This window comes from Grampus griseus (genome assembly GCF_964374135.1).
Source record: "Grampus griseus genome assembly, chromosome: 5".
NCBI classification, from domain to species: Eukaryota; Metazoa; Chordata; class Mammalia; order Artiodactyla; family Delphinidae; genus Grampus; species Grampus griseus.
The window spans coordinates 16919191-16931894 of record NC_138998.1 but is presented as its reverse complement, the minus strand read 5'-3'; the positions used below and the strand labels follow the sequence as shown (position 1 = coordinate 16931894).

At 40.1% G+C, this 12704-nt stretch overlaps 2 protein-coding genes across 3 annotated transcripts in view; one reads left to right on the top strand and one right to left on the bottom strand.

Moving 5' to 3' along the window:
* Nucleotides 1-12704, top strand: part of MED12L (mediator complex subunit 12L) — a gene marked incomplete at its 5' end in the record, with an annotated part of 324843 nt that overhangs the window by 103036 nt on the left and 209103 nt on the right. The window lies entirely within an intron of this gene.
* GPR171 (G protein-coupled receptor 171) lies at nt 1084-6825 on the bottom strand. Its single transcript, XM_082655458.1, has 2 exons — nt 6721-6825; nt 1084-2568 (listed from the first exon to the last, which is right to left on the bottom strand). The coding sequence occupies exon 2, from the start codon at nt 2508-2510 to the stop codon at nt 1551-1553; it is 960 nt and encodes a 319-aa protein (XP_082511584.1). The 5' UTR covers nt 2511-2568; nt 6721-6825; the 3' UTR covers nt 1084-1550.

Sequence of the window (12704 nt, the reverse complement as noted above, 5' to 3'; positions counted from 1 at the left end):
GGCACCGGGGACCGGTTTCATGGAAGACAGTTTTGCCACGGATGGGGTGGGGGAATTGCTCAGGCGGTAACGCGAGCGCTGGGGAGCTGCGGATGAAGCTTCGCTCGCCGGCCCCGCCCCTCACCTCCTGCTGTGCGGTTCCCGACAGGCTGCGGACCACTAACAGTCCTCGGCCTGGGGGTTGGGGATCCCTGCCTTACAGAGTGCTCACCCCCCAAAATTTAGTTTCCCTCTGTCACCATACAGTTGATCCCCTTTACCCATTTCATCCTCCTCCCCAGTCCTTCCCTTCTGGTAACCACCACTCTGTTCTCTGTGTTTGTTTTCGTTTGAGGAATACCATTTCTTAATCATTGCAGCTAATGCAAATGCATTACCAATTGTTTTAATGTCGGCTTTTGTAACTGAAACAAAAAACAGATACAAAGCCTTAGGTATGCTTGTCTAAACTTTTCAGCCTTCTTTTCCCTAAATAAGTATTTTATTTATTACCAACTATTGAATCCATTCTGCATTACTGGCATTTGAGAGAATTTGATCAACGGGTTGTGACCCTGAGAGAAGAGTCACCCATTCTTTAAACTGCCGTCCCTACATGGGGTCAGACTCATCTTCAGGACCTGGCTGGCACCCATCAGCCCAGCACGTGCTGCATTTCTGACAAGGCCTTGCTATGTGGTGTCGGCCTGTCTGTCTTAAGACCATGTGACTGGTGCTATTTTTCCATACCTTTGATGTGAGTTCCAAAACAGTAGTTTTAGCAGTTAGTATAATTTAACAACCCCCCTTGAAAATGTTATGGGGTCTATTTCATATTGCTACAAAATAATACTAAGAACTCACTGGATTTGTCATTACTGACAGTAGGAAATCTTTATTTATAGCCTACAGGTAGAATATAAGGATATATAGTACATTAAAAACTATCCATGTATTTCCAAGCCTTTTTAAATTAAGCTTAAAAAAAAAGCTTAAGAGAATTTCAAGCTATTGTGGTAGGAAACAATTAGCTATTAAAAATTGGAGTAGTGAGCTAAAAGGTTACCATTTTCGAAGGGATGGATTAAAACAAAATCAGGCACAGCCCAGGTGGTTTCATGTAACAAATCAGCTGGCTTTTTTTTTTTTTTTTTAAAGCGATCTAAAGGACTTTAAATCGTATTGCTGAAGGGCGTCCCGGAAACTGACATGGAGGTTATTTTGCATATTTCTATCAGGAAGTCAGTTCCAGGCCTTTAAATGAATACCTCATGAATACTTCAGTCTGTGTCATAGAGCTCATTTAGATTTCAAGGATACTGCAGGGTTTATGTCGGCGCAACAAGAGGTTTTAGTTTTTTGTACAAACGTTTGGGTTAAGGAGCATCGACAACCACGAGAGTACTGCTTGGCTTGCGTTTAGAAACAGGGTTTCTCAGTGAACCAAGCCACATTCGCTAGCTGCCTGTGTTTTTACTCATGGAGGCTCTTTTTTCCCCTCCTTCCCAGCAGTTTTGTACACTCAGTTGTCCAGTAAGGCAGGAAGAGATAGCGTGAGAAAATCCCATATTTTATGCATTGTTTTCACCACTTGATTTTTCTTTCTGAGCCTTGGTCTCCTTACGTGAAGCAAACGTCTCCATGACCTTTAAGCGGAAAGCTTTTGAGAGGTGATAGTACAGGATCGGATCAAAACACAGGTTGGACACAGCCAGCAGCAGCGTGGCCTCCTTGGCTTTGAAAAGTGAAATCCTGGTGGAGCAGTCAGATATGACCTCTGTCTGGCTGAGGGTGTATGGGATTCGGACAATGTGATAAGGAACAAAGCATATGATGTAGCCTGTAGTCACCAAAAGTATATTGATGAGAGCTCTTTTCACATTTGGATAGTTTTCATGGTCTTTGTTTCTGTAGAGTTGTCGAATGACAAGGCAGTTAGATATTAAGATGATGGCTGAGAAATTGAAGAATATTGCGATGCATATGAAATTTGTCATCAAATGCCAGTTTCTTCCAAACTCCTGTTTGAATTCCACGCAACCCACGTTGGGCTTTTCCTTCACATCTTTGATGGGAATTACCATGTTCGGCAGCATTATAAGAAGGACCATCAACCATACAACAGTCGATATCATTTTGGCAAATCCAGGTTCTTGTATTCGATAAATCTTGCAGCTGTATGTCAACTGAAGACAGCGATCAATGCTAACAAATGCTAGGAAGATAATTGATAAGTACATATTAATGTAGATGAGGCAGGCTGTTACTTGGCAGTGGAATATCCTCAGCTTCCAGGGGGCCACGCCCAAGTCGACAGTGATTTTTACTGGTAGTGCCAGAGTAAGCAGGAAGTCGGCTGTAAGCAAATTAATTAAGTATATGCTTACACACCTGTGATTTGTGTTTTTCTGTATGAAAGCCCAGGCTGCAAAACAACTTCCAATAATTCCAACAAGGAAAACTAAATAAAAAAAATATGTGAACGGCTCCAGGTCTCTGTAAACTGGGCAGAAGGTAGAACTGTTGGTCATCCTTACTTTCCCTCAAGATGACGCTGTCCCCACCCCCCAAAAAAAAAATCCAAAGTATCTGTTAAAATAGAAAACAAAGGGGAGAGAAGGGAGGTTAATAATTCAAATTGGATATTATTTTCTTCATAGCACAATTGCATTCACAAAACCACGGTCACAGTCTCTCTGCCTCTTAGAATTGTATTGGTGAACTTACTAGATTGTGTGGACTGGTGGGACCATCTTAGATTATGAGGAAGCCTGGGTTTTCCATGGTCAGATTTTATGATTTTGGGAAATCCCGCGTAGGTTGCTTCTAGAAAGGATATTTTTGACTTCACACTTTTGCATTCTGAAAGCTCTTTTGTTACCAGTTGGGTTGGAAGTTAGTTTGCAGAGGAGATAAGTGAACTGAAATTCTGAGAAATAGAGAGAGGAAACAAAAGGGTTTGGTTGTGGCTGAGCCTGAAGAGCCTCTCAATGAGGCTTTCTGGCTTTCTGTTCTCATAGATTGACAGCTCTTCATGCTAGCGGAACCTAGGCTGGAACCTGGGGGAGGTGAGGAAGGACAGAAAATTGTACTAAAATCTGAAAGATTCTATCTAAAATGTAGGCCTTTTATTGTGTAAACCACTAGAACATTTTCACAGTGAGAATTTCATTTCGTTTTTCTTTCTTTGGCAGAAAAAGTTGTAGGGTTAGACTCTGGTCTTGCCTTGTTGCGCTAGATTCGTGATGGTGCAGACCTGTGCTATCCAGTTTGGTAGGCTGCAGCCACCTGTGACCGTTAAGCCCTTGAAACGTGACCAGTACAAATTGATGTGTGCTGTAAGTGCAAAGTACCCACTGGGTTTTAAAGATTTAGTGTAAAATATTATAAAGAATAGTGCAAGTAGTAAAATTGTACTATTTTATGCAGATAGTACAACAATTAGTAAAATATGTCTTTAATTTTTATATTGAGCACATCTTGAAATGATATTTTTGATATATTAGGTTAAATATATTATTAAAATTAGCCTGTTTCTTTTTGCTTTTTTAAGTGTAGCTGTGAGATAATTTTAAAGTACCTTTGTGGTTTGCTTTATATTTCTCTTGAACAGTGCGTGTATAGATGTTTCCATGTCAGTGTTGGTGAGAAGTTTGACTAAGAACGTATTTTAAAGGCTTCTAGGGCAAGGATGTATGATCATTGGTTACACCGTTCTCAAAGAGAAGCTCAGTTGTGTATATAGATGTTTGAAGACATCTAACTTTAACACTTGAGGTTTTTTTTTTTTTTCTTCTTCTTCTTCTTCTTTCATTGTGGGTTTTGCAGCACTCAGGGCTAGAAGTTTAAGACCTGCCCTTAGAACCGCTGTGATCATCACTGATGGTGACAAAATCTTGTCACGTTCCCTTCAAATCTGGAACATTGGGTAATTTATAGCACAAGTTAAAACAAACTGGGTATCATTTATTCCCTTTGACCTGGTCTAGTCAAACTCATGCTCTTTGGGCCGCAGGTATTCTTCCTGGTGCTACTTCCTGATAAACACCCTCCTCATGCATCTTAAACACCTTTCTTCCTTTGTTTTAATAATCAGAAGATCGCTTTTGTGTTCTGGCAAGAAAAAATTGATATGTGGCTTGTAAAAATAGCAAATAGTAAGTATAGTGGCTATGAAGGCCAAACAAGCCCATTCTCTGAAACGTCCTTTTAAAAAACAAACAAGAACTTCAGAAGCCTTTCTGAATCTTAATTCTCCTAATTATTTAATGATCCATTATGTACCTCTTGGGGTGAAACGGTATGCAAGTGGATGGATAAGGCAGATGTACATAAAACTTTCTAAGTTAAAGTGACATTTAAAGGGTATACGTCTTTCGCCTTTCCGTACCTGAGATAGGACTTGAGGGTCCATGAATAATGTCATTCTGTACTAAACTCAATGAAAGTAATCAAGCACTTACTTTGTGTCTGGCACCATGCCAAGTACTTTACACGTACTTATTTAACCTTTCATTATTTCTGTCACGTAGATGTTATTATCCCTGTCTTACAGATGAGAAAACTGAGGCACCACAAGGCTAACACTCAGGGTTATATAGCTGGTAAGTTATAGAGCCAGGAGTCCCACCCAGACAGTCTGATCTCAGAAGCCATGTTCAAAATCACTTCGAAACTTTATCTCAATAGTAACAACAGTAATAATGATGTTGATTATTATTATTATTTGGAGTAACAATTTAAAAATTCTCTTCCCATGTAGGTCATTACAGAGTACTGAGTAGAGTGCCCTGTGCTATAGAGTAGGTTCTTATTAGTTATCTATTTTATATACAGTAGTGTGTATATATGTCAATCCCAATCTCCAAATCTCTCTCTCCCCTTCCCCCTTGGTAACCATAAGTTTGTTTTCTACATCTGTGACTCTATTTCTGTTTTGTAAATAGGTTTCAATGGTACCTTTTTTTTTTTTAGATTCCACATAGAAGCAATATCATATGATATTTGTCTTTCTTGTTATTATTATTATAGTAGCAAACCTTTACTAAGTGCTTACTATTGGGAGGAACTATAGTCTAAGCAATTTTCATGTAAAAGAGCAGAAATAAAGTATTCATTCTTTTTCCTAAATACTACTAGAAGATGTTTAGGCTCCATGTGTTTTGATGTTTCATTTTACAGTACATATATTTAAAAACCAAACCTAGCTTCTGTCTTTTAATCCTAAACCTCCTTTACTTTCAAAATTCCTGTGACCTAGTCCCTCCGTATCATCCGCACTCTCTTCCTCCCAACTCTCTACTTTAGGTTGGTGGGATCTCTGCTGTTCTGGGAGCTCTTCCTTCCTTCCTTCCTTTGTACTTTTCGTTGTGATACAATTTGGGGATCACAGGATTCTAAGGATGGAGGGAACCTTTATTAATAGCATCTGGTCCAATCCCCAGATTTGAGGAGACTGAGGTCTAGCACTTGGGTGTTGGTCAAGGTTTCCCGGCTCGTTAGAGCAGGCTAGGATCCGACCTTGTTGATCATTCCCTAGACTCTCTGCCTTTATTCTTCCCAGCTCCAATCCTGCCTATCCTAAATGCCTGAAGGAAGCTCTTCAGGTCTGAAGTCTACTCTAGGCTTTACTGAATTCCTTATGACTTGACTTTTAATAGTAACCATTTATTTAGTACCTGGGCGTTCTAAACGTCCTTTTTGTTCTCTGGGTCAGAAGCTAGTGTTGGTGTAGATGGACCCTCATCTCCCACCTTTGCTCACTGTTCCTTTACCAAGTGCTAGGATTTTGGCCTATGCTGTTGTATTGCAAATGCTACATTATAAGAGAACTAACATATTATGTGTTTCTCGGAGTGCCCCTTTTGCTCATACAATTATAAAGTCTCATTTTATAGATGAATATGTGGTAAAGAGAAGGATTAGAAAATAATTTGTTTTGATCAATGAATATACTATGTAACTGGAACTGACCATCTATACCACTCATGGGTAATTTATTTAAAAATAATTACAGCGTAACTGTTCATTCGATGATGCTTGAGAGTCAGGCACTGCCTCGCCGTTGCTTTTCTTGAACCTCAGTCTGGATTTCAATGAAACACAGATCTCTTTATTTAAAAATTTTGGTCTTATCAAGTAGAGGTTAAATTGTACTATAATAACATTCTGTGTTTTCTACCATGAATTTGAAAACTAAGTGCTTGATGAGTATTTTTTCAACCAGTTATTAGCCTGTGGACATCTGAGGTACCCAGATGTATTCCAGCAAAATCAAGAAAAGATTTCAAGTGTCTCCTTTGTTTGAGAGTGCCCATTGCTTAGAAACTCATTAGATATTTTTTTTACGGAAGTCACAATGGAATTTTCTTGAAATTACCTATCGTAATGTTTGTAGAGACCTGTTGTGCCCTGTCGTGAAGACCTACAACAATGGCCTTTCTCCATCCAGTTATAAAATCGAGTTACTGAATAGTTAAGCTTACCTATAAGTAAGCAGTATTCAGTCTTGTCTGAATTAAGCTGTCTTTCTGAAAGGGATGGATGAGGTCATCAGGTAGAAGAAAATTACAGCGTAGTGCACAGTGAGGATCTACTTGGAGTTTAATAATTGGTGCCTTCTTGCACAGCAACCTTATTACATGCTGGCATTTTCAACTTACATGGTTTAAGCGCTGAAAATCATAGATTTCCCTTCCATGGAAAGACATTTGGATATATTAAGTATTTAAAAAGACATACCTGGGGGTATATTCTCTGAGCCTCAGCGTGCCTTGCTCCCAGTCTGCAGAGAAGCGTGAGCTGTTTGGCTAGCTACAGCAGTAGCAGCCTCATTGCAGGACTGCCGGCTGCACTAACAATTTCCTTTCCTTTTTATGTGGTTTTAAAATGCTGCATATTGACGTAGATGAAACTGTGGTTTGCACATAGCTTAACTGTATGGAAGCCTCTTCAAGTCCTTTTCAATTTGGTGTAAGCTTTCTTAAACAATTCAGATTCGTCTCTTCTTTTAGAGGGAAGATTTTTATTCGTCTGTTGTAATACCTAGGTGTGATTTTTTGTTTTGAAAACACCCAAGATGTGTATTTCGTCATAATGATTTTAAAGAATGTCAATTTTTTGTGCCTTGAATGGTGTTGTGAGTTAAAGATATTAGGTGTTTAAGCAAAATTTCTTCAGTATACATACTGATACTCATCAGTCTTTCAGAGTTATAATTTAAAAAATGGTTGCAGTTTGGATCCTGCTGAGACGTCTATTAACAAACAAAAACGATATGGTCAAGTTTATGTTGTTAAATCTGGAAAGAGAAGAGGAAAATCATTATGTAGAGAGATAATCATTGTTAACGTTTTAGGTACATACGTTTTAAAATTTTTCTATGTGTTTACCCACTTAAAAATGTTATTATGTTGTGCATACTGTTTTATAGTTTGTAATCTTTTTATTCAAAAAGATACTGGATCTGTTTTTCTCAGTTATGAGAGTAAACCTGGGGTGCACATTTGTCAATTTGGCCCCAACGGCATAATGAATTGAGACAGGTGTTTAGTAATTAATAGATTCTATGAAAAGGGAAGCTCCAGTGTACATTTAAATTGTTTGGGTAAATGTTCATTCTTCCTGTGGGGGAGTGAGTGTGCCGGTCCAAAGGCGGTTTGTTAAGTGCAAAGCCATTGCCTGATCACTTAGGGTCTGGGTTTTTCTATTGCTTCATTGTCTTGGAGGGTACTTTGGTTTCATCTCTTTTTCTGTCAGTAATTCTTAGTTTTCCAAATAATAAAGAAAAAAGTCAGAAGAAACCTCTCTAGAATCTAAAATGCCTCCCTTTTGGTATTCACTTTGCTAAGGAAAAATCTCTCAAAAGACTAAATGAGGACTGTCAAGCTGGAGGGAATTTAAGGAGGATCTAGGGAACTTTTGAAAACAATAATGTGTCAAGATGCTTATGATGACAGTGTCCATTTGTTTCTGATACTCCGATGTTCTTTCGAATTCAGGTAGTTATTACTGTATTTTGCAAGAGAATAACTTTACATATATTCACTCAAAAATTGGAGGAAGAAACCCAAATCTTTCTCAAACTTTGTATTTGGTTTTCGTTAGGAACCAATGTTAACTTTCATCGTAATAGTGCTGGGAAACGCTCTGTCTTTTAAGATTTGTGTGCGTCATATTGGATAGAACTCACTTCTGTCCACTTCAGAAAAGACATGCTTGCAGACAGTCAAGTGAAGCGAGCAGTTACGACCAGGGGGATGGAGAGGGTGAGATGGGAAGAATTTGGTGAGGTGCAGTTTAGCTGCCAGCTGAGTGGTGACTGGTTTTAAAATGATATGAAGGGACACTGGAATCAAAGGTTTTTGGTAAAGTTTCTTTCTTCTTTTTTAGATAGGCATATTTATATGTGTACTTCCCCCTTCACTTTGGGGTATAGATAGAATCAAATACATTCAACTGTTCTTAAAAATCTAATATAGGCAGCTTTTTGTGTCTGGATTGCCAAATATAAAAGAGCTAAAGTCTCCTAGTTCTTGATGTTCCATTTCCTTTTTGGAACAGTGAGAAACCAATCTTTTAATAGTGAAACTAAACCATGTTCCTCCTTTTGAGAATGAGCTTGAGGCACCTTGGCATTTTGCAGAAGTTTATTCACAGTAGAAACATGCTTGGCTACCGTCCCTGTTGTTGTTTTTGTCTTTAACGTGAGTTCCATTTGAATTTCCATAGGTCACTTCTTTCTGTTTCATTAAGGACAGATGTTTTTCAGTGGATATTTCCTTAGCGTTCTAGGAAATGGCGCAACGTCACTAACCCAGTATTTCAGAAACCCAAGTCGGAAGTGAGGGGAAGTTGTGTTTCCCTTACCTTGGTCCTGGCAATACTTATTTAAGAAATGACATACTATTTACTTTAATGGGTATTTTGTATATTTAAAAATTGAAGCTGAATTGCCCCATGAATCTTTTTGTCCTCAGTCCCTTATCCACACAAATCATGCTTTTGTTCTTATTGAACACAAATACCAAACAACGGTATTTCAATAGAAGTATCAGTTTGAATGTGTAACATTCTTTTTTTTCTTTGGCTGCGCCTAGCGGCACACGGCATCTTAATTGCCCGACCAGGGATCGAACCCGTGTCCCCTGCAGTGGAAGCGCGGAGTCTTAACCACTGGACCGCCAGGGAAGTCCCAAATGTGTAACATTCCTAAAATTTGCTTTTAAAACGTACCATGGTCGCCTTCGGAACTAATGAGGAAGGAGAAAATGAATGTTGGGGTAGGTAGCCGCTGCCACGGCCAGGAACACAGGTCTGAGAATGTATTTTCTTTAAAGAAATCCATGAAATGGAGGAGATTCCTCTCTTTACAGATGGGGAAACTAAGGCATGGGGGAAATAGAGGCCTTGCCCAAAGCTGCACTGTTAGACCCCAGTGTCCCAGTACTTAATTATGCTTCTTCAAATGAAAGTGTTGGTTGGAAACTGGGGTTATAAAGGAGGACACCAGGTCAGTTCATCCCCACCACCCCCTCCCCCACCCCAACGTATATTTAGTGTTTACAGCTGTTTGAACTTGAACTTGAGTGCCACTGGGCAGTGGAACAGTCAGCACTGTGCCCACTTTTCTTATGGAGTTTGCAACTTGGGATGTTCACAGCTCCAAACAGTTTGCATCCTGAAGTGTTTTTTTATGATCTTTGGGCAGGGAGCTGTTCTCTGGTTAATGAATGCTGATCAGAACATTTCTCCAGCAGCTTCTGTGGCTTCGAGTCAGCCTTCTCTCTGGAGCCATTGTGCTTTAGGTTCCTGTTTTGAAAGTTTTTCAAGGCACATAATCCCCTTTCCCACCTGAGTTAGTCCAAAGACATTCTTTCCTGACTCTGAGATTGGTAGCTTCAAATCTGACAGTGATGGACATGATTAGAGTAGTTTTAAAGTGAGCTGTAGATGCAGAGCTTTCGAGAGGTGGAGGTTTCTGCATTATTTGAATTCTGCTTCAGTTTTCCCTTTTTTTTTTTTTTCTGGTACGCGGGCCTCTCACTGTTGTGGCCTCTCCCGTTGCGGAGCACAGGCTCCGGACGCGCAGGCTCAGCGGCCATGGCTCACGGGCCCAGCCGCTCCGCGGCATGTGGGATCTTCCCGGACCGGGGCACGAACCCGTGTCCCCTGCATCGGCAGGCGGACTCACCACTGCGCCACCAGGGAAGCCCTAGTTTTCCCTTTTTAATGAAACATCGTGTAAAAATGTGGAAATATGTTGAAGGTCGATGTGTCTTGTACGTTCTCGGAATGTGAACTTGGTTGTAGGGCTGGCCGAGTCTATCCTGTCGTTCCCTTGGCCGGTCCGTTCGGTTTTCCGCCTTTTTATTGACTGTACAGTGTTATCAGTCAACATACATCCATCTCACCTTTCAGTTGTGAGGTGTGACTGTGCTATTTGATCCATGGTTATAAAATAATTAATAGTGGGGAAGTCCCTTAAAAGGAACTCTTAAAGGATATCTTGTTTCTTTTTAGTCACTGAAGTTCTTCCCCCCCACCCCCACTTGAGTGCTATGGTCTATTTCTTATGAAATTTGAGTAACATGTTTTCAAAGCGCAGGACGCATTTTATGAACTCTGTTGTTACTTTCCAGGAGAAGAGTTTTGGAGCAATTCTCCCTTGCCCTTGCCATGTGAGTCTTTGTTTTTTGATCAGGTGGTTAAAAGAAATTCTAACCATAATTATTTCTTGACTGCAGGCTGCCTCCTTAACTCCCATCCTAGAGAAGGTGTTTGTTGCTTTTAGAAGGTCACAGTGTAGAAAGGGTGATAAGGAGGACGCAGGACCTGCGATGATGCAGATAGACTCTGGGCTGTTAGAGCCTGTGGGGATCCAGGAAGTGCAGTCCTCTGACCAAGGTGGGCAAAGAGCTGCTTCTGAGAAGTGAGGGAGTGGCGGCAGGTTTTGGGGAAGGTGCACATGATTGGGCTGTAGGGAGGGTGTTTGGGGACCCTCACTCAGTCTGGGTGCGTGGAGTATGTGTGCAGGACCTGTGTGAGGAAGAGGCTGAGACTACATCTTAGTGCCACCTGGTCCGTCTTGGATGCTTTAGTTAGCATGCGGTGGAGAGCTCAGGAAGGTTATGTGAAGAGAGGAGCCGTGAGCTCAGCAGTACCAGGTGAACCTGCGGGCTTTGGGATGTGTTGGGTTGGGGGAGAAAGTGGAAGACAAGAAGTCAGTTTGGAGGCGCTTGCAGTCTTTTTAGGTGAGAGGCAAGGAGGATCTGAAATTGGCCGGGAAGAGATGGGTAGTTGGGAACGACTGCAGAGGTGAAATCGCTGAGACATCGGGCTGGCAGGGAGCAGACTGTGGTCTCAGTCCTGGGAAGGGCAGTCTGAGGAGAGGAATCTGGTTTGGCAGGTAGAAAGGCAAGTTTAGTTTATTAGTGTAGTGTGTTTTTAGTGCTACCTCATCATTTGGTATAGCGTAGACTGCTGTATATTTTATCCCTTTCTATTTTGCTACCACAAAAGGAGAGCTGACAGCTTCCTTTTATGAGTTAAAACTAACACCATGGAAGGTGACTGGAGAAATAGTACAAACCCAGCCCTGGTTACATCAGCTGCAGCCCTGCATCAGCCCATTAATGGAAGCCATACCCACAACTTTGGACATTCAGGTCTATTAGCCAATAAATCTCTTTTATCGCACAAGCCGAATTTTAGGTTTCTTTTCTTTTCTTTTCTTTTTTCTTTTGTCACTTACCAATGAGAAACTCTTGATACATTGGCACCACCTAAACGATTAATCTAGAGACTCTAGAAAGCACCCTTAAACTAAGCTTTGTTTCTGTTTGATGATGTTAGTAAAGTATGTGCTATTATTTCTCTATTCTGTCCTTAAACCCTATTGCTACTACCTATGTGCTTTGACAATGGAGAATAAGGAAAAAAAAAGACTTTATTAGTACAGAACGTGACATCAAAAGATAATATCATACAAATTATAAACATAACAGGTCATCTGCCCAAAGTGACACAGGGTTTCCTTTTGGGTAAACAGCGCTGTGAGGGTTTGCGTGTTGGGGTAGGAGTGACCTGATAACTGTGTGGTCTTCAACAGTAGAAGCTGCTACTTCCTTTTGGTCACCGATTCTCTGCAAGATTCCAGTGGCATGTGGATTACCACTTTATGACAGGACATCCCCCCAAAAGAACCACTTTAACAAAATGTAGCTTTACTTTCCCATATACCACTTTTCAAAATGTTTAATTATTTTATAGCACTGCTTGTATAAAGTGATTAAATGTTGTATTACTTTAGCTGTAGCAGATATATATTACAAACCTTATTTATAAATTAGCTACAGAAAAGAACACATTATTACACAAAATAATGAAAAAAAAATAGTACTGATGACCTCAGAGATGTTTCTGGATTAATCCACTCTCGCTGTTGCCCTACTATTTTATCTTTTGTTGTAGCCCTGGACCTTAAAGTTCCTTTTTATTTAATTTACCTAACTTTTCAATATTTGAATAAACTCCTTATGATCTGACTTCTAACTCTAATACCTTACAGACATTCCTCTCACTGAAGTCTTAAGTGATCTTCCAAAGTTAAATCCAAAGATTTGTCTGTATTGATCTGACTTTTTTCTTCTTTATTTTAATTGATGGTAATTGACTTAAATATACTAGTTTCAGGTGTATAACATAGTGATTCAATACTTTTATGC